The 21,426-nt window shown below is 54.0% G+C and overlaps 1 protein-coding gene across 4 annotated transcripts in view; it reads left to right on the forward strand.

The window, feature by feature from the left end:
* IL4R (interleukin 4 receptor) overlaps positions 1-21,157 on the forward strand; it is a 37,210-nt gene extending 16,053 nt beyond the window's left edge. The window contains exons 2-11 of one of the 4 annotated variants that reach the window (XR_006733377.1): positions 3,341-3,431; positions 4,871-5,009; positions 6,779-6,930; positions 8,058-8,209; positions 13,067-13,223; positions 14,351-14,450; positions 15,963-16,041; positions 17,754-17,803; positions 18,616-20,599; positions 20,693-21,157. Coding sequence is in view for 3 of the 4 variants with exons in the window: in XM_045542836.1 (XP_045398792.1) it covers positions 3,341-3,431; positions 4,871-5,009; positions 6,779-6,930; positions 8,058-8,209; positions 13,067-13,223; positions 14,351-14,450; positions 15,963-16,041; positions 17,754-17,803; positions 18,616-20,170 (2,475 nt within the window). In the remaining variant the exon portion in view is untranslated. Of the gene's footprint in view, positions 1-3,340; positions 3,432-4,870; positions 5,010-6,778; positions 6,931-8,057; positions 8,210-13,066; positions 13,224-14,350; positions 14,451-15,962; positions 16,042-17,753; positions 17,804-18,615 lie in introns of all 4 variants that reach the window. The other 3 variants (XM_045542836.1, XM_045542837.1, XM_045542838.1) reach the window with 3 other exon arrangements.
* The last annotated feature ends 269 nt before the right edge of the window (positions 21,158-21,426 follow it).

A 21,426-nucleotide genomic window follows, 5' to 3' on the forward strand; every position in this document is an offset into this window, starting at 1 on the left:
GAGATGGGGTGTTTGAAGGGCATTCCTGTCTGGGTTGGCAGGTGAGCTAAGCGGGTAACCCCTGAGACCCTTTCCAACACGTCAGGAACCCCATGATTCAGAGTGCGAATCATTTCCTCTTGCCACGTACTTGACAAAGATCACCTGGCAATTATTCCTTTTAACTCCTTACTCTTCTGCTCTTTGTCCTTTGTTCCCTCGATGTGCATGGAGGCCTCTTCTCTCACTGCATCTGTGGCATGATTTCCCCTGAAATGCGGCATCCACACATCCCGAGAAGCTAGCCAGGGTGTGTGTGCGTGTACACGTGTGTGTGTGTGTGTGTGTGTGTGTGTGTGTGTGTACACATGTGTGCGTGCACGGGCATGCACGTGTCTGGCTGTGCCCTCCACAGCGGATCAAAGAGAACAACCCTGACACTGCTGGGATGTTTTAGTCGACCCTAACTGGGTTGCTTGACTCCCTTTCCCCGCTTTGGAGGACTTTGCCGCAAAAGTCCTTCTGCTGTGTGACCTTGGATAGACATCTTAGCCTCTCTCTGTTTTTTTTTTATTCAAAATTGAGGCTAAAGGGACACCTTTGCTATCTCTGCCACAGGATGCTGTGGGCATCTGTGAACTTGTGAGAGTGAAAGTCACTGGGACTTGGCAGAGGAAACCGACATCAGGAACCCACCCCCGACTCCCACTCCTGCTCCCTTGACCTTCACTGCGACTCACGGCGAGGCAGAAGGAGTCTGGGCTTTGAGCAGATGCCAAGCCTCCCCTAGTGAGAGCTTTCTAGCCTCATGCTGAGCCCATGAGGTGCCCCATATCCTGTCCAAAATGAATATGTTCAACAGACAGTTACTGAGCACGTGCTGTATGCCAGACGCCGTCTAGGCCCTAGGGACTCGGCAGTGAACAAGACAAACCCAGGGCCTCAGGATGGCGGATGATTTGAAAAAGAATGATTCTCCCACACTTTCGCTGTCTTTTGCACCCAGTTCCTTTCCAGACTGTCCCTCAGTTTAGGTTTGATGATTCCCTGTGACTTATGCATCTGTGACAGGAACGTCAGAGAAGTGACATTGTGCCCTTCTCAGGGCATTGCTGCAGAGAGCACGTGACGTTGATCTGGGCCATCCCTGGTGCTTAGCTTGGATCACTTGGTCAAGGTGATGTCTGCCAGGTTTCTGTGTTGTACGGTTAATGAATACGTATTTTGACTCATTAATTAATTAATGACCCATTGCAGTTTTCCAGGGAGATGCTTTAAGGCTGCCATAGCAAAATCGAGCTTGCCCTTCTCTCCCGTGTGTTCATCTGCATCACTACAAATTACTGGACTTTAAGGGTTACGATTGGTTTATTTATTTATGTAATATGTATTTTGATGCTCAAATTGTGCCCATTTTGACCAGGTCAAGCTGGCTCCTGCATCTTTTTTGTCACGTCCCCATCATTCTTTGAGCACTTTCTTACTTTCTGGCACAAGAATTCCGGGCTCGTACTGGAACTTCTGGTACTTTCCTGTCTCCTGGAATCAGCCATTTCTCTAAGCAGCTCTGGTTCCTTTCAGTGCAGAATAGTCTTTAGCAGCCAAGACCTGGGTGCTAGGACGACACGGGATCAGATGCTAAGAATGACCTTGGATTGCATCCTGGACTTAGAAAGGGCGTTGTTGAGGCAGTTAGTGAAACATAAATAGGGACTGTGGGTTAGTTGGCAGTGACGCATCGAGGTTGATTTCCTGATTTCAGTGGTTGTATTGCGGCTATGCAGAGAATGTCCTCATTCTTCTGATATGCGTCAGTATTGGGGGGTAGTTTATTGATTATGGAGATATATGTGTGTATATATGTGTCTCATATACACACGATCCTCAACTTAACAACAGGGTTATGCTTCGATAAACCCATTGTAAAATGGTAATATCATAAGTTGAAAGTGAACTTCACACGTCATTCCATGTCAAAGAAACAGAAGCCAGATCTCCAAAAGCTAGAGAAACTCTGTTAACGGCACGTAGCTGCTAACTAGCAGAACAAGGCCTGGGTGCCGCTTTTTTGGACAGAGACCCAAGCAGGGAGCTAGGGATGGGCACTTGAAGCACTGCCGGAACTATAACCTAGTGCGTTGCTTTTTAGAGGGAATTTGCTGTCATGCACCAGGAGTGTTGGGGAAAACAGTGCACACTTCTTGTTTTTGTTTTTTTTTTTTTGAGACAGAATCTCACTCTATTGCCCAGACTAGAGTGCTGTGGTGCCAGCCTAGCTCACAACCACCTCAAACTCCTGGGCTCAGGCGATCCTCCTGCCTCAGCCTCCCGAGTAGCTGGGACTACAGGCATGTGCCACCATGCCTAGCTAATTTTTTCTGTATATATTTTTAGTTGTCCATATAATTTCTTTCTATTTTTAGTAGAGACAGAGTCTCGTTCTTGCTCAGGCTGGTCTCGAACTCCTGAACTCAAACGATCCTCCCGCCTTGGCCTCCCAGAGTGCTAGGATTACAGGCGTGAGCCACTGCGCCCGGCCCACACTTCTTGATTCTACTGCTGAAAAAATTTTTAAATCATAATACCTGGTGCTGTGGTCGGAATGTGCGTTCCCCCCAAATTCATATGTTGAAACTTAATCCCCAGCGTGATAATGTTAAGAGGTGGGGCCTTTTGGGAAGCGTGGGTCAAGAGGGCTTTGCCCTTATAGGGAGGCTCAAGGGAGTGTGTTGGCCCCTCCGACATGTGAGGACGAAGCAACAAGGTGTCATCTGTGAGGAACAGGCCCTCACCAGACACGAGTCTGCTGGTCCCTCGATCTGGGACATCCCAGGCCCCAGAGCTGTGAGCAATAAATGTCTATTCTTTATAAATGACCCAGTCTCAAGTGTTTTTGCTACGGCAGCCTGAATGGACTAAAATACTGGTCACATTACTTGAGGCTTCATTGTGTTCCGGTCACTGTTTAAGGGCTCTACACGTGTTAGCTCGCTTGGTCCCCACAACACCACAATGAGATGGGGCCATTATTAGCCCCACTTTACGGCTAAGGAAACTGAGGCACAGAAGCGCAGCTCTCTCAAGGTCCACATCTAGTAAGTGCCCGAGCAGGTATTTAAGCCCAGGGAAATAATCCAAGGAATGTGTGGAGATGGTTCTCCGAGAAAGAGCATTTGAGTGTCTCTTGGGACAAGGAGTCAATGCTCAGCTCTGGGCTCGGTGGGTCTGGGTGGTGTTTCGTGATCGTAGAGCTCGATGGACACGGAGGACCAGATGGCCAGGGCGTGGCAGGGTGGCGTATTGAGTGAGGGGAGCCCTGCCGGAACCACAGGGCAACACTAACCTGCCCCTGCTCTCTCAGCAGGTGCCTTCGCGTCTCCCAATGGGGTGGCTTTGCTCTGGGCTCCTGTTCCCCGTGAGCTGCCTGATCCTGGCGCAGGTGACGGGCTCTGGTAAGTCACCACATCTCAATTGTTCATCTGTTGACTGTTGACTGCGTGCCAGGGTCCTGGGCTACATCAGTGAACAGAGCTACGTTCCTGGCCTTACAGAGGTTACATTGTAGTGGGAGGGAGCAGCCCACGATAAATGGTTTGATTATAAGTAAATTCCAAAGACTGTTAGAAGGTGATAGGAAAAGAACTCAGAACAGAGCAAGGGGGCCCTGGGGAAGGTGGTGGAGCGGGGGGATTGCAATTTAAAATAGGGTGGTCAGGGAGGGCATTGCCGTGCCCACCAAGCCAGCCCGGAGGGGGGCACCGTGCAGATGTGGGGGCTGGGAGGCGCGTTCTTGGCAACGGCCCTGCACTGAGCGGGCAGCGGGGAGGAGGGTGGGCAAGAGGCAGGAAGGGGAGGGCAGTGAAGTAACAGAACAGCCAAATCAAAAAGGACCTTGCAGGGTTTGAGCAGAGGCCTAACGTGATCTATTATGTTAAAAAGGGGCCTGCCCTGGGGCAGCAGAGATGAGAGGCTTCTGGATCCTTCTGGAAGGTAGATTTGAGGGCAGTTTGGGATTGTGGTGAGAGAGAGAGGCATGTCAAGGATGGCTCCAAGAGCCCTGACCTGAGTGACAGGGAAGGGCAAGGTTGTCATTTCTGAGGCACAGGAGGCTGTAGGAGGAGCAGGTGTTGGGGGAGGGACGGGAGTCAGGGGTTACTCTGGGACACGAGGTGAACTTGGAGCATTTATTCGATATCTCAGGCCACTCCATATCAATGTGCTTACTGAGATGGATCAAGTGCAAACTGACAGCTGCAAGGCCTGCCGCGGAGCAGGGGAGCAAGAAGGCCTGAGGGGCGGGGCTGGGTGGTCCAGCACCCAGTGTGCACCCTTCATGTCCCCGTCCCCATGGCCACCGACCAGCTGGGAGGCGGCTGAAGGGAGGACTCCCAGCATCTCCCCCCCGCCCATCCATCTCCTCTGTCCTATTGGCCAAACCTGACCAGAGGCCCAAGGACGAGGGCACCTGGGTGGTGAAGACCGTGGGGGCGGCATCCGAGCACCGAGGGGCAGGGCGTGGACACCAGCACCCCCAGCCCTAGGGCAGACGCTGGTAGCAGTGGAGGGGCGCCCCTTAAATGGCTGCATTTGTGTCCTTTGATTGGGCCAAGGGCAAGTAGTCAAGTTCGTGTAAGACAAAGGTGCTGTAAGGTTCATTCTCCTCTAACAGATCCTGCACCCAAAGGTATTCCTTCGGCTTCAGGAATCACCCTGCCGCCCTGGTCCCGGCTCCAACTCTGTGGGAATTGGCATGTGGCTTTGCCTGGGACTGTGGTTTTGTTGTTTTGTGCTGGTCCCCTTGGTCCTGTTTGGGGCAGTTTCCCACCTGCCTCGGTGGCACGAGTCACTTGTTGGGCTCCCGGCTGCTCAGAGCGCCCCTGTGTCTCCCCAGGGAGTGTGGACGTCCTGCTCCAGCCCACCTGCCTCTCCGACTACATCAGCGTCTCCACCTGCGAGTGGAAGATGGCCAGCCCCACCAACTGCAGCGCTGAGCTCCGCCTGTCCTACCAGCTGGAGTTCCCGTCACCCGAGTAAGCCTGCGCTGCAGCTGGGGCTCTGGGGAGGTTGTGCCCAAGGGGCTTGCCCCAGGAGTTGGCCAGGGCGCTGGAGTGCATGGTGCCAAATTTGGTTTGCTGTGGCTACTTGGGTACCATGTTAGAGGGGAGGTCACAGCTGAGGGAGGAATGCACGGTGCACATGTGGATGTGGCTAGAAGATTGGACTAGACCAGCAATTCTCACACTTTTTGGTCTCAGAACCCTTTGCACTCTTAAAAATTAGTGAGGACAGGCCAGGTGCGGTGGCTCACGCCTGTAATCCTAGCACTCTGGGAGGCCGAGGCGGGTGGATCGTTTGAGCTCAGGAGTTCAAGACCAGCCTGAGCAAGAGCAAGACCCCATCTCTACTAAAAAAAATAGAAAGAAATTATCTGGACAACTAAAAATATATATAAAAAATTAGCCGGGCATGGTGACGCATGCCTGTAGTCCCAGCTACTCAGGAGGCTGAGGCAGGAGGATGGCTTGAACCCAGGAGTTTAAGGTTGCTGTGAGCTCGGCTGATGCCACAGCACTCTAGCCAGGGTGACAGAGTGGGACTTCGCCTCAAAAAAAAAAAAAAAAAAATAGTGAGGACCCAAAAAGATTTGTCTAGGTAACTTACATTCTTTGATATTTACCCAATTAGAACTTAAAACTGAGAAATTTTAAATCACAGCATGCAAGCCCACATTCAACAAGTCATCAGAGCAATGACGTCATCACATGTCATGTAGCCTCTGGAAGACTCCACCATATGCTCATTATGAAAATAGCTGGAGCTGGTGGAGCCCTGGACCACACTTTGAGCACCACTGCACTAGACCATTGATGGGGTACAGTGTCAGCAGTGGAGTTCATTGTGATGGTGGATGGACCACGGGACGTGGGGGTGGTGTCGGGTGGTTCACTGGGCTATTCCGTGGTTCCCAGGGTGTTCTGTTACAGTGGTGCCCAGGACATGATTGGGTACACAAGGCATGCAGTTACGGGACATGCTGGGGCTATGTGGCACTCCAGCACATAGGGTACACTGACAGAGGAGATATTCCACAGTTACACGAAGGCAGATGGGCTGTGCTTTATTCACTCCATTGGCTTAGACAGAGATTGGCAAACTATGGCCCATGGGCCAAATCTGGCCCACTACCTGTTTTTGTAAATAAAGTTTTATTGGAACATAGCCATGTGCATTTATTTACATATTTACATATTTACATGAGCAGAGTTGAGTAGTTGCAACAGAAACTGTATGGCCCTGAAAGCCTAAAATATTTACTATTTGGCCTTTTACAGAAAAAGTTTGCTGTGAGATATGAGTTGGCCGTCTGCAGTGGCACGTTGGGATTCTGCTGTGGGCACACAGGGTACATGCCTATGGGCAGCATGTCAAGGTGTACCTCAGCCCGCTGTGCACCGGCACGAACCTTGCTACGTAGATAACACTGGGCACGTGCAATGTTGTTATAAATTAATTAGTACCGATGATTCTTCCCTTTCATTGGCTTTTAGGGACGAGCTAAGTCCCAAGACCAGGGTCTGCAGCTAGGGGTGTGCTGAGGGGGTGAGGCTGGCAAGAGAAACAACCCTAGTCTGCTGTCCCCACCACACCCTGGCCACTCTCAAGCCCCCAGATGTGTCCTCAAGTCAGGGTGACCAGGAAGCTGGAAGAGCATGCGGTTCCTTGAGGCACGTCCTGGGCACAGCCTTGGGTCACAGCCAGCCTGCACGTGCCCAGCCTCACCCAGCCCCTGTGTCTGCAGAACCCAGACGTGTGTCCCTGAGAACAGCGAAGGCACGGGCTGCGTGTGCGACATGCTCATGGACAACGTGGTTGGAGCGGACACCTACAAGCTGGACCTGTGGGCTGGGCAGCAGCTGCTGTGGACTGGGTCCTTCAAGCCCAGCGAGCACGGTGAGCGGGTGCGGGTGTGGGTGCGGGTGCTCGCCTTCGGGGCAGGGGAGGCAGGTCCAAGTAGCAGGAGGAAGCTGCCTGCATTTTCCCAAAACTGATGGGTTTCCTGCCCCTTTCTGGGCTTCACTCCTCCCATCTTCCAAATGGGGTTGGGCTCGGTAACACGTCAAGCCGCCTTTCCCTGAGCTACTTTAACCTCCTGCATGTAAGTGCCCAGGAGGGCGTGTTGAGATGAGACCTACGTGATAGAAGGCGTGTTTGCTGAAGATCAAAAATTGAACTGGGAACAGTGCTTCCACCTTTTGTTGACTTGACAGCAGCTGCTGCTTCTTCCGATGATCTTGACCATGGAAGGCTGACCATATCTGGGTACACACAGTGCCTGCAGGAACTCCCCTATAGGCTTGCCTAGGGTGTTTAAAACACCACTCATTGCTGTGTGACCTTGGGCAAGTCACATTACCTCTCTGAGCCTCAGTTTCCGGAAGAGAGTTATTACCCCCATTTTGCAGTTGAATAAACTATAGTTCTGAGAAGACAAGTAACCCACGGCAGGGCAGCAGAGGCAGTTCTCAAGGCCAGGTCCCCGCAGAGCCGGTGTTTCTAACCACCCCCTCCCGCCCACACTGCTGGTGGCTGGGAGGTTATTTAAATTGACCCATGAATGAACTTTCAAAACAATTTTTGCATTGGTATATTTTAATGCATAATTTAATATGCATCATGGGTGTATAAACCTGTGATCTCATGGATATGATTGCTTGCAAAGACACCAAGTTTTAAAACAAGTGAGTCAAAATAAAGAAAAAGTCTTCAATAAATAATAGTACAGTACACAGATTTGGCCAAAAGCGTGAAGGATCAAAGTGAAAAAGCTGCCGTCTGGGTTACTTTGGCTGGTGCGATTTGCCTCCACTGTAGAAAAGGTGGTTAATACACTCTAAAGTGCTGGGTAGCATCTTGGCAACCGTATCATCGGCGTGCTGACTGCGCTTCTCCGGGACAACCCTGAATCTGTGTGGTGCCTGTAAGTGTCCTGCAGAGGTGCTGGCCTCCGGAATCTAGATGGCTATGTCTGCAGGCTGGGGCTGGGCCAGCCCCTCACTCAGACCCCGATTCTCCCGCAGTGAAACCCAGGGCCCCAGGAAACCTCACGGTTCATACCAACATCTCCGACACCTTGGTGCTGACGTGGAACAACCCGTACCCTCCTAACTCTTTCCTGAATGACGATCTCATCTACCTGGTCAACATTTCAAGTGAAAACAACCCAGCGGATGTGAGTGTGCACCATTCGGGGTTTCTCCATGATCTCTCGGAAGCGGGTGGGGAGGCGGAGACTCGGGCCCTGGAGCCGGAGCCGGGGAGGCTGCACAGCAAACCTCAGTAGCGAGAGACCCGCTTCTCCCCGGGCCCTATCCCACTCCCAGTGTGCAGAGAAGGGGACTGACTTCTGCATACTGCTTCTCCTGCGTAAAGGAAGGGCTTTGGGCCACATCTGTGTTTCCCAGAGCAGGGGACACACGCGATTGTAGGTGGCACCTTCATAGCACACTTGAATAACCCAGGTCCCAGAGCAAGCCAGTAACGCTTGTCAGTTTCCCCTCCACACCCGCTGGTCAGGAGGAAGTCTCGGGGGAGCTGACTCGGTTACTAATTCCTCTGCTGCTGAAGAGAGAGGAGGCTGCGGGCCTAGAACCTTCCCTGGCAAAACCAGATCAGCCACAGTTTAGTGCCATTGCTGTGTGGTCCTTGTGGCAGGTGATCCTTGTTTTGCTCTCACAGCAGTGGTGGTGGGTGCTTTGTTAAATATGGGTGCTAATGGCTTTTAAAAAGGGAGGGTTGATTTACAAGAATCTGCCAAGTAACGGTACTGTTTAGCTGCAGGTTGTGGGGAGCATCTCCTGCCACACATGTTACCCCCCCAAATCCACCTTCCCCACATGCCCATCGCAGGGACAACCTTTGGACACCGTGGGCCCCCACGTCCCACAGAGCTGGGTTCCAGTACCTGCTCTGCCACTTGCCAGCCGTGTGATCTTGGGCATGTCATGTAAACTCTTTGTGCCTCAGTTTCTCCATCTGTAACATGGGGGTGACAAGAGCAGCCACACACAGGGCTATGAGAGCACAAAGTGTGTGACACAAATGAGCTCCCCTGTTGGGCACACGTGTGTCCCAAACGTCATCGTCATCATGTTTTCCTCCTGAGTAGTACCCAGGCCTTGGAGACCACCGTCTGCCTTGCTGTCCCCTGCCTGGTCTATAACCCGTTCCTTCAGGTCTGTGAGGGCCTGCTCTGTGCCCTTCCTTGTGTCCCGGGGCCCAGGCTGGCTCTGACGCTGCTTCCTGTCCTCCTGGCAAAGCCAGGGAGGGGGTTCAGTGTTGACTCACATCTCAGGGCTTGGTTTCCCCCTCGGCACTGGGCCTGGTTGCGGGGAAGGCGCCTGGTTGGGGCAGCTGGACTCCCAAAGCAGGGGCTCAGAGAGCAGTGGTGCTGGTGGTGACGGGGTGTGCACAGATGCTACAGAATGAGCAGGTCTGGTTCTATCCGGAAATCTCCTGCCCATGTCCTGGGCCTGTGCAAGCCCTGTGGAGAGTCCTGGGAATGGGCTGGAGGGAGAGAAGGGTACTGCCTATAGAGTCCAAAGAAATGTTACTGATTTGCTTAGTTCTAGAGCTACCTTCAGGCATGGCTGGATCTAGGTTCCAGGAATCTGTCCCGCTCTTGGCCCTGCATTATTCGGTGTTGGCTTCATTTTTAGGCAGGTTCTTCCCTCAGATATGCCCACTAGTAGCTCCATGCCTACCTCCCAAAGCCATAATGGGAAGAGGGTTTTTTTCCTAAGAGTTTCAATAAAAGTCCTGGGGCTGATGCTCAGTTAGCCTGGCTTGAATCATGTGCCAGTGTTTGAGTCAATCACTGGCTGTGGGAGGTGGGAGGGTGCCAGAGGAATGCTCTGATTGGCCCGGGGTGAGTCACATGCCCACCCCTGGAGCTATAGGTGCGGTGAGCACCACCCAAACCAGATGGACTGAAAATAAGGTAGGAGTGGCTCCCCAAGGGAGACTCTGGGGAAGGGGTAACAGGGACTGGGCCGGTTTAAATGCCCGCTGGGTTTAGGCCTTGGTCCCAGATGCCAGCCATGGGATTCAATTGGTCAGTGTGCCTGGGCCATGGCTTAGTGGGCGTTTAGTGCTCACGGCCACCCCAGGCCTCGGGATACCAGGTCTGAGGCAGAAGGACGAAGTCCAGCTTCTCTTGGTGGTGGGGCAGGAGCTACTGAGACACCCCACCCTCTCTCTCCCTTCCCAAGGATGGAGCTGAGTCTAAAGAATTTATTCATGGCCCAGAGCTGGTCACATGCTCCCTCTAACCAATCACAGGCCAGGGTGTGGGATTGCCGTGATCTGCTTAGAGCCCTGAGGATTAACCCTGGAGCTGTGGGTAGTTTTACCCGTCCTGGGCAGGGGTACCTAAACCCAGTGGCATAGATGCTGGGTGGGTGCCCAGCCGTGTCTGCAACCATACTCAGACCCCAGCTGTGACTCACACAAAGTAGGATAAATTCTAAGAGAGATTGGGAACTTGCTGTCGAATTTTGATGATGGAGCTACTCATTCTACTGGATGATTTCTAGGCAAGGCTCCATAATGGATGGGGAGTTTTGGCCTGGGCACTGAAGGCTCCATAGGAGTTTTCTAGATAGGGAGGGAAGGTGAAAGTAGGCTGGATGGAGGGGACTGCATGAGAAAAGGTTTGGCGGTTGAAAATTCATGGCTTATTTGAGAGTTATGGGGATGGGGCAAAGTGTTCTATGAAAAAGCAGAAAATGAGGCCACAAGTCTGTCTAGAGCCATGAATGCCATGCTCACGATAATAATGGCTGCTTTTTCTCGTATGCCTACTATGTGCTAGGCACAACCCGTATTGTCACCAGGTGTGAAAGCCCTGCAGGTGGGAAGGAGCATTTGGTCTCTCCATTTCAGAGATGAGGAGACTGAGGCTTGAAGAGTGAAGTGACTTGCCCAGGGTCACACAGTGGGAAGTCACGGAGCCGGGATTCGAACCCAGGATTTGAACTCAAGAGCCCGTGCTGTTTTTCCTCCCAGCAATATTTCTATCAGAGACGGTGTCCCGACCATCTGACCTTCTTATTAAAAAACAAATGAACCACAAGTATTTCCTTAGAAGCTCTGATTTCTCTTTTGTTTCCTAGGAAAACATTTCCCAATCCCCAGCTTCTTTCCAGGGTGTAAGGTTCCTTCGGGAACATCCACGTAGCTGTTGCTTCTTGTTTACTGGTGTTGAGAAAGATGAAAGGGAGTGAGAGTGTTTTTGTCCCTTCCCCAGTCTGCCCCCAACTCACCCCCACCATCAGCTCCACTGCAGCGGGACAGCTCCCGGCTGCCCCAACCTCTCTACCACCTGTCGGGGTTTCACTCCTTTGTTGCGAAAAACCTCGCCTTGGCTCCCTTTGCACCAAACTATTTCCACAAACGCTCTCCCAACCCACAAGCAGAAATGGGGCTTCCAGGAGCTGGGGGGAAATTTCAGGGGCCCGGGGAGGAGGAGAGGGAGCCGCCAATAGGCTTCATCCCACAGGGAGAGGAGTTAGAGCTCATGCACTCACTTTCTGCCAGAATCTGTCATGCACACAGCTTTCGTTTTATTTTTCATTCTTTAAGCTTTTTTTTTTTTTTTGGTGAAAGTAATATTTGTGTATGTGAAGTAAAAATTCAAATAGAACTATGTTGCTTTCCCAACCCCAACCGCTAATTCCTCTTCCCGGAGAGTGACCGCTGTTGCCTGTCTCTTGCCAGGAGGGGCAGGACAGCAAGGTTAGAGCAGGCAGAGGGTGGAGGCCTGTGTGTCCTTCCAGAGAGAGCTTATGTCTGTCCAAGCAGGCGTGTGTGTGTGTGTGTGTGCGTGTGTGTTTGTTCATCCCGGTCTTAGTTTTCTGTTGCCACGTAATAACATCACCACTAACTTCACGGCTTTCAACAACGCCCATTTGGTATCTTACAGTTTCTGCGGATCAGGCGTCCGGCACAGCGTAGCCGGGTCCTCTGATTCTGAGTCTCACAGACTATACCCGAGGTGTGGGCCGGGACTGGGGTTTCATCCGAGGCTCAAATGGAGAAGGATCACTTCCAAGCTCATAGATACTGGTGGCATTCAGCTCCTTGCGGGCTGCTGGATTGAGAGCCTCAGCTTCTTCCTGCTGGTTTTAGGCCACGCTGGGCTTGACCATGGAGACGCTAGGGAGCCCATGAAGGTTAGACAGGGAGGCACTGACCGTACTGGTGCTTCAGAAAGATCACCCTATGCTTCCTGTGTGCCAGGCCTCTTCCAAGTGCTAACTGTACTAACCCATTTAATCCTCACTGCCACCCTGCCTGTAGGCACTTTTATCACCCCCAGTTTGCAGAAGAGAACATTGGGGTCCAGAGAGGTTACATCATTTACTTAAGATCACACAGCCAGTTGGTGCCGGGTGTGGTGGCGTAAACCTGTAGTCCCAGCTACTCGGGAGGCTGAGGTGGGAGGATCGCTGGAGCCCAGGAATTTGAATCCAGCCTGGGCAGCATAGCCAGACTCTGTCTCTAACAAAAAACAAGATCACACAGCTAGGGTCTCTTACTCTTATTTTATAGATGAGGAAACTAAAATTCAGGAAGGTTACACATGTGCACAGAGGGAAGTAAAACTCAGTGGAAATCAAGGAGGGGTGAGGGGGGAGGAGAGGATGGACAAAAACTTACCTAATGGGTACAGTGAACGCTCTCTGGGTGATGGGCACACTTACAACCCTGACTCAAACATAGAGAAAGCCATCCATGTAACCAAAAACATTTGTACCCTCGTCATATTTTGAAATAGTAATTTTTTTAAAAAGTTAAAAAAAAAAAAGAAAAGTTAATGGACTTGCCTGAGTAATGTAATACGGCTAATTAGCATAGGAGCCACCGCTCTGACCCGTCTCATGCCAGGGAACGTGCCATGTTCCCTGAGTGGGGGAACCACCGAGCATCCAGGCTGGTGGCTCTTAAACATTGCAGGGTCAGCTGAGGACAGCAGCCGGGGCCAGCCGCCCGCCAGCCGGGGCACTAACATCTCCCTTCTCTCTACCAGTTCAGAGTCTATGACGTGACCTACAGAGAACCCATCCTCCGCATCGCAGCCAGCGCCCTAAAATCCGGGGTGTCCTACAGGGCGCGGGTGAGGGCCTGGGCCCAGAGCTACAACAGCACGTGGAGCGAGTGGAGCCCCAGCGCCCTGTGGCTTAACTGTGAGTACTGGGCGTCCCGAATGGCCAGGGTCACTGCCTCCCGATTTACACCTCCCCTGACTGAGTCTCCGGGTTTTCGTATCATGCACAGTGTCTCTAACTGCAAACAGCAGGTACTAAGGACACGGTGTATCGGTCAGGGTGGGCAGGCTTAGCAGTAGTAACAGGTAGTTCCCCAATTTCCATGGCTTGACACTACGGGAATATATTTCTTGCCCGTGTAGTAGTCGGGCGTGAATGTTGCCGGTTTGTAGGTGGTTTTCTTCCCCGTGGAAATTGGGAGAGTGGAGCTCTGTCCGTCATAACATAAGATGCACAGGATTACAAAGGAAACTAATTATGTTGAAATGTAGGTATAAAAATATTTCAGGCACCTTTTTTATCTAGGAATATGTGTGCTTTATTAACAAATAACAAGATCTAGTGGTAGTGCTTATCAATACTGTCATTTCGAAGTCAATGAGCATGAGCATGAATAATATTTTGTGATACTGCAACTGTCGCGTGGGATGAGAACAGCTGTGGTCTTTGTTGGGGACAGGATCACTTATGCTGCTCAAATCGCTGATGTGGTTTGCCCCCTCTGATCTCAGTGCAAGGAGGTGGTAGGTGTCAGAGGGGACAATAAGGATGTCATTTCTTTTCCCTTCCAAGTTCCCAGACCCCTGAATTGTATCTGCAGCCATGTTGGAGGTCCGTGGACCCCAAGTTCAGAATCGGGGCTCTGGGGCCCTGGCAGGGTGTGCGTGCAGCTGGCAGGAGGGGTGTGGGAGCTCAGAGGCCACACCTGCTTCCTGACAGCGGGAAGCCCAGAAGTGACTCCCATCACTTCCTCTCAAATTCTGATGACAAAAATGAGCTGCAAGGGAGGCTGGGAAATGCACGTGACCTCTGTGCTCCCAGAAAGAGAGAGCGGCACATTCAAGATCTAGAGGTGGCACTGAGTTATGCAGGAGCAGGGGACAGTGAGGCGAGGGCTCGGTGTGCAGGAGGGAGCGTGGGGGAGGTGAGGCAGGAGGGGTGGTCGCGGCCAGATCCTGAAGGTCTTGTCGTCGGGGAGGGGCCAGACCCCGGGTCTGCAGCTCTGGGAAGTGGCCCTGGCTCATGGCGTCCACTCACACTTCCAGCGTACGAGGAGCCCTTTGAGCAGCGCCTCTCGGTCGGTGTCATCATCTCCTGCATTTCGATCCTGATCATCTGCCTGTCCTGCTATTGCAGCATCAGCAAGTGAGTCCTGGGCTTTGAGGCCACTGAGCCGGCCCCTCTGGGGTGCGGCGTGGGAGGGAGCTCCCCTCTGATCCGTCCACCGGTGGGCCTTTCATTCAATAGCACATGTTTATTGAGTAGCTACTATGCGTCAAGCCTTGAGAGTAGAGCTGTGAATAAGATTGACAAGGACTCTGTGTTCCTAGAACTTGCATCCTCATGGGGAGACAGAAAATGACATGTCAACTAACAGATGGTTTTCCACAGTGACCCATGCTCCAAAGGACATAGACCAGGGCGAAGGGGAGGAGAGATGTTCCGGGAGACTCTTTGGAGGGAGGCCCGGGCAGGCCTCTCGGAGGGAGGAGAGTTTGAGCCGGGCCCTGGCTGGGGACAGTGAGCTGGCCGAGGGGGAAGGTGGGGGAAAGGCCCTCCTTTGGCCCAAGGGAGATGGAGTTGTCCCCTGTCCCCTTGTCACCCCGGGTGCCTGGGGTGTGGTTCAGGCACTTGGGGCCAGGGACAGGAGCCAGAGGAATTCAAGACAATCGCCCCGATGGAGTCAGGAGGCCTGGGTTTGAATCCTGCCCTTGGTGCTTGGTAGCTGGTGACTGACAAGTTGCTGAAACCCCTGAGCCTTGGACTCCTCCCTTGCTGGTTGACAGTGACCGTGAGAACATGCTTCATCAGCTGTAAAGGCCTGGGGGGTGGGGGGGTGGCTGGGAGGTAGTAGAAGGAGGCCTTCCCTGGTCATGCTCCCTTCCCTCTCTACCCCTTCATCTTTATTCGTGGCACTTATTGCCATGTGGAGTGATGTCATGCAGTCATTTCTGTGTCTGTCATCTGTCTGCCCCCTCTCAAGGGTTGGCTCCACAAAGGCAGGGATCTTTTTGTCTTGTTCACTGCTGTGGCCCCAGGGCCTGGCACAGTGAGTGGAACATAGTAGGTGCTCAATAAGTAGGTGCTCAATAAATTGACAAGAAAAGTGGGTGAAGGCTAAGCTGGCAGCTGTCTGGGACCTTCCCTCCCAGCGATGGTGCAGTGTGGCTCTGGTGGGCCCAGCAAGACAGGAGGAGTCAGTTTCTCTGCGGGTCCCCGTTTCTCAGGCCACCCTAGGCCTGTCCCTGGGAGTTTGTCCTCAGCTGCTGCAGAGAGGGAATTGTCGGGGAGAAAACCCAGAACTTTCTGCCTGCAATGTGAGTCTCTCTCATCCCCTGGAGCTTCCTTCCCACAGGGGACAGAGGTGGCCTCATCGGGAACTCCCTCTGGGTCGCAGAATGCTAGAGTGCGAACCTGGCTCTGCCGCCTGCCAGCTGTCACTTCACCTCTTTGGGCCTTAGTCTTCTCATCTGTAGAACGGGGTTAGCAATGGAATCCATTGCACCAGGTTAGCATAAGGATTCAGGGGTTTGACAGCGAAAGCTCAGCATGGTCTCTGACGCCCAATCAATACTAACGACAATGACAGTTTTTATGGGAAAAGCATTAACCTGGCGATTCTTCGGAGACCAACACCTTTGCCTTTTTTTTCCTCAGGATTAAGAAGGACTGGTGGGACCAGATTCCCAACCCAGCGCACAGCCCGCTCATGGCGATCATCATCCAAGATGCGCAGGTAGGAGGGTGTGTGGGCTGGGATGCTGTGCACTGCGCGTAGCAAGGAGTGTGGTTCAGAACATCTGGGATGGCGAGGGGATTCGTTGGCTTCCGGAACAGCAAATGGTCAGGCAGGAAGGTTCAGGGCAGGCCGAATCCGCAGCTTAGCGCAGTCGTTAGGAGCCCAGAAGCTTGCCCTCCCCCTCACTGGCTTCCACAGCTATTCTATCAGCCAGGGGTGGGGTCCTCTGGGGTTGGTTTCTGGGCTTTTTCCCTCCTCTCAGGGGAGATGACCCCTGGGGAGGAGCGTGTACCAGGGCAGGGGGCCAGAAGGAGAGGGAGAGGGACAGGCTTTCTGTGTCTTCCTCTTAAGAGCAGGAAACTAGCTCACACCTGTAATCCCAATACTTTACGAAGCCGAGATGAGAAGCTCACTTGAGGCCAGGAGTTCAAGATCAGCCTGGGCAACATAGCAAGACCCCATCTCTAAAAATAGTGCAAAAATTAGCCAAGCATGGTGGTAGCATGTGCCTGTAGTCCCGGCTACTGGGGAGGCTAAGGCAGGAGGGTCACTTAAGGCCAGGAATTCGAGGCTGCAGTGAGCTATGATGGCATCACTGCACTCCAGCCTGGGTGACACAGTGAGACCTTGTCTCTAAAAAAAAAAAGAGTAGGAAACTGCCCCTGAAGCAGCAGCAAATCCCTTCTCGTTGTCATTGGCCTGAATTGTATTCCAAGCTCTTCCCTAATCCAGATAATGGGTGGGGGTGGGGTTAGCTCCCCAAGGCTGTGGCCATGGGGGTGAGTGGTGGGGTTTGCCTGAGCAGTATCGGGGTGCTCTAGGGAGGAGCAAGGGGGCTGCAGGCCCTGTCTGGAAGAGTCTTTGCTTCTCCAGGGACTTTCTAGTAGGCTCTGGAGTCCAAGGTGCTGGCTTTGAATCCCAGCTGACACTTAGCTGTATATGGACTTGAACCAGTTGCTTAACTTCTCTGAGCCTCAGTTTCCTTGTGTGGGTTATAGCAGCGTTTACCCATTAGGGCTGATGTTGAATTCACTGGGACAATGCGTGTAAAGTGTGTGTGACAGAGTCCTGCACATACTAAGTGCCATTTATAGGTGTCGGATAGCGTTCACTACGTAACAAATCATCCCAAAGTGTAAAGGGTTAGCACAACGACCGTTCATTTAGCTGGTGCGTCTGCAGGTGGGCAGTTTGGGCAGGGCCCTGCAGCGGGGGTGGAGGGGGTTCTGGGCTGGGCGGGACAGATCCAGAATGAGATGGCCAGTCCCAGTGGCCTCCCTCAGGCCTGGCTGACTCCCCCCAGGCGCCTGTCACTCTCCGGCAGGCCGGCCCAGGCTTGTTCACAGGGTGCCCGATTCTCAAGGGTGGGAAGTCCCAAGGTCTCTTGAGGCCTCGGCCCAGAACTGTCGCCATGTCACTCCCACCACTTTCCATTGGTCAAACCAAGTCCCACGGCCAGGTTAGATCCAAGGGTGGGAGGAGCTGCAGAGGATGGTAGCCATTGTTGCCATCGACCACAGTGACCGTATCATTAATTCCCTGCAAACTGGGGCTCCGGGAGTGTAAGTGACCTATTTGGACCTCACACCTGTGTGGTGTTGACAAGACTTGTGCCCTGCCCATGGCAAACGCTCCCTGAGCAAGGCCACATGCCTGGTTGGGCTGGAGGGCTGCTCTGCTCGGTCTCACGGGCTGTCTCTTCATTCCAGGTGTCACCGTGGGAGAGGCGGTCCCGGGGCCAGGAGGCAGCCAAGTGCCCGTATGTATCTGAACTTAGGTCGCAGCCTGCGTGATAGAACTGGGGAGATGCCGCCCCCCCGCCCCCGGCCACGTCTGCCTTCCTTCCCTGGCATTTGGCAGTTGCCCTGTGACATTAGGCTTCAAGGGGTGATGGAAGGGGATGACCTGGGAGGTGGGCTGCTGGCTAAGCCCCTGCCTTTCACTGGTGGGCTGGACACGTGCTGAACTCCCCTGGGCGTGCCCGGCCCAGCCTGAGCAAGGCTGATACAGCTAACAACCAGGGCAGCTGTGCCAGCTGTTCAAATATTGACCTAATTATATGCTCATTGGCAAACAGCCACTATCCAGAACCCTCGAGTGTGCCAATACCACTCTGGCCTCCTTAACGCCTCCCATGGGGCCTCCTGGACCTACCCACAATCCGGTAACTAAAGGGTTTACACTTGGCACAGCAGAGGGCTCTGGGACCCTCCTTCAGCCCTAGGACCCCACATCCATTCTAACTGGTTGTAGCTTGTGGTATGGTGTTGCTTTTAAATATCATCGTCCCTGATAAGGATGCTTCCTTATTCAATACACTGAGTTTGAATTTGGTACCAGGCCATGCACTGGGCTTCAGAAATCCCAAAGTAAGGCACAAACCCTGCCCTCAAGGAGTTCCCAGTCTAGCAATGAAGATAGACGGATAGATTATTGATTATAAAGTCAGAAGGCATGTCTGAAATAGATAGACATTGGCACAGGGTGATTGCAAGCTGGGCTTTGAAGGATGAATAGGAGTTTTTCAAGTGTCCAAACTAAACCCTGACCAAATTTCTGTTTGCTTTGCAGACACTGGAAGACTTGCCTCACCAAGCTCCTGCCCTGTTTGCTGGAGAGTGGCATGAAAAGGGAGGATTCACCCAAGGCTGCCAGAAAGGGGCCTTTGCAGGGCCCTGGGAAATCAGCGTGGCACCCTGTGGAGGTCAGCAAGACGGTCCTCTGGCCAGAGAGCATCCACGTGGTGCGGTGCATGGAGTTGTTTGAGGCCCAGGTGGAGAGCGAGGAGGAGGAAGCGGAGGAAGACAAAGGGAGCTTCTGCACATCGCCTGAGAGCAGCGGGGGGGGCTTCCAGGAGGGCAGGGAGGGCATCATGGCCCGGCTGACAGAGAGTCTGTTCCTGGACCTGCTCAGGGGCGAGGAGGGGGGCTTTGGCCAGCAGAGCCTGGGGGAGTCCTGCCTTCTTCCACCTTCAGGAAGCCCGAGTGCTCAGATGCCCCGGGCCGAGTTCCCAGGTGCAGAGCTCGAGGAGGAGACGTCTTCCTGGGGCAGGCAGCAGCCTTTCAACCCGGAGCCCAACCCTGCAGCCAGCGTGGCTTGCACAGAGATGCCCGTTGTCATCGCAGACAACCCCGCTTACCGCAGCTTCAGCAGCTCCCTGAGCCAGTCCCCAAGTCCTCGCGAGCTTGACGCAGACCCGCAGCTGGCCGAGCACCTGGGAGAGGTGGAGCCCAGGGTCCTCTGTGCCCCCCAGCCCTCTGAGCCACCCAGCGGGCTCCCGCCCGAGCCGGAATCCTGGGAGCAGATCCTCCGCCAGAGCGTCCTCCAGCACGGGGCGGCCACGGCCCCCGCCCCGGCCATCAGCAGTGGCTATCGGGAGTTCGTGCATGTGGCCAAGCAGGGCAGCACCCAGGACAGTGGGGTGGCGGGCCTGGGCCCCTCGGGAGAGGCTGGGTACAAGGCCTTCTCGAGTCTGCTCACCAGCAGTGCTGTGTCCCCAGGCATGTCTGGACTTGGGGCCAGCAGTGGGCAGGGCGGCTACAGGCCCTTCGAGAACCTCATTCCTGGCTGTCCTGGGGACCCTGCCCCAGTCCCCATGCCCCTGTTCACCTTTGGACTGGACGTGGAGCCACTTCACAGCCCGCAGGGCACCCTCCCCCCCAGCAGCTCCCCAGAGCACCTCGGTCTGGAGCCAGCGGCAAAGGGCGGGGACAAGCAGAAGCCCCCGCTCCCCCTGGAGCAGGACACAGAACCCCTTGGTGATGACCTGGGCAGTGGCATCGTCTACTCAGCCCTCACCTGCCACCTGTGTGGCCACCTGAAGCAGTGTCACGGCCAGGAGGAGGGCGGCCAGGCCCACGCTGTGACCAGCCCCTGCTGCGGCTGCTGTTGTGGAGACAGGTCCTCGCCCCCAGTGAGCCCCCAGAAGGCCCCGGGCCCCTCTCCAGCTGGGGTTCCCCTGGAGGCCAGCCTCTCTCCGGCCTCCCTGGCACCCTTGGGCATCTCAGAGGAGGGTAAGTCCTCGCTGTCCCTCCATCCTGCCCCCAGCAATGCTCAGGGCTCAAGCCAGACCCCCAAAATCGTGAACCTGGTCCCCACAGAGCCCACCTGCATGGGGGTTTCCTAGGTGGGCACCCTCTCATTGCTGCGGTCTACAGGTGAGGACCGGGGCTTCTTCAGGCCTAGGAAATGTCTCCTCCTGGAAGGCAGCCGGGCTGGCAGGTTTCCGAAAGACTCGAAGAACCATGGTTTGAAGGTGCAATGGCTTGACACTGGGGCCAGAGACCGGACCCTTCCCTCCAGCATCAGCCCGGCCTTGCCACACCTTGTGGGATGGAGGGCACTGGGCAGCTGTGCCCACGGCAGGCACGTACAGTCGTAACTCGACTTGTGAATGGCAGCACCATCCACAGCCCCTGCATCAGACTGTCCGTGTCCTACCTGCCCAAGGCATGTTTTGTCCACCAAATCACCATTGCCCACGTCCCTCAGCAGCCTCCATCTCACTGAGCTGGAAGCTGAGCCTACAAACTAACGAAGCCATCCAGGGAATGAGGTGGGCATCCCTGGGAAATGGAAATTGAGGGAGGGTGGCCATTTGCCCAGAGGTGCCCGTTCACTCAACTCAGCTTCCTTGGGTTGGTGCTAGAGGCAGAATCTGGGCTGTTCAGTCAAGTAGGGGCAACAGAGGACATGAAAAATTGCCATTACCGAAGCAGCGGCAGTTTGCCACCAGGCATCCAAACACGACCGTAAGGCTAGGGGCTTCTGTTGTGCCTGGGATCCCCGAATAAACGAGCCCGGCTTCCTCACGGCCAGTCTCCGTGGACACCATTGTGGGCAGCCACAGGGGAACCATGAGGAAGTGGTTCATGTCCGGTGAGCCAGCCCACCCAGAAGGCAGACATCGGGCACCACTGTCCCTGCGTCGGCCAGGGGAGTGCCGGGGAAGGCGTGGGGGACCTTGGGCTGGATGTCCGTGTGTGTCTAGAAGATCGTTTTTCACCTAATGTCGGTGTTTGCCGAGGAGGGTGGGGCAGGAGGGAGTGGAGTTTTGTATAAAGGTTCTTTATCTCTGCATTTTTTGTTTATTAAATAAACATACCTCCGGGCACTGTTGTGAGTGCTTTGTTAACTTATCAGATCCTCCCATCAGGAGCAATCAGGGCACAAGAGGTTAAGTGACTTGCTGTCTCTGGGTTCCCCGAGACAAGCATTCGAGTACAATGAGTTGATGGAGGACGGGATCCCGGGCAACCCTGCTAGGGGAGTGGGGAGGAGGGTTGGGGAAGGCACAAGGCAATAAAGGGTGTGTTAAACCAATCACGCACTTCTTATCCCTCTGGAACTCTGCACAGCGCTTGCCCAGAGCTGTCCCTGCAA

Source organism: Lemur catta, chromosome 2 (genome assembly GCF_020740605.2).
Source record: "Lemur catta isolate mLemCat1 chromosome 2, mLemCat1.pri, whole genome shotgun sequence".
In the NCBI taxonomy this organism is placed as follows: Eukaryota; Metazoa; Chordata; class Mammalia; order Primates; family Lemuridae; genus Lemur; species Lemur catta.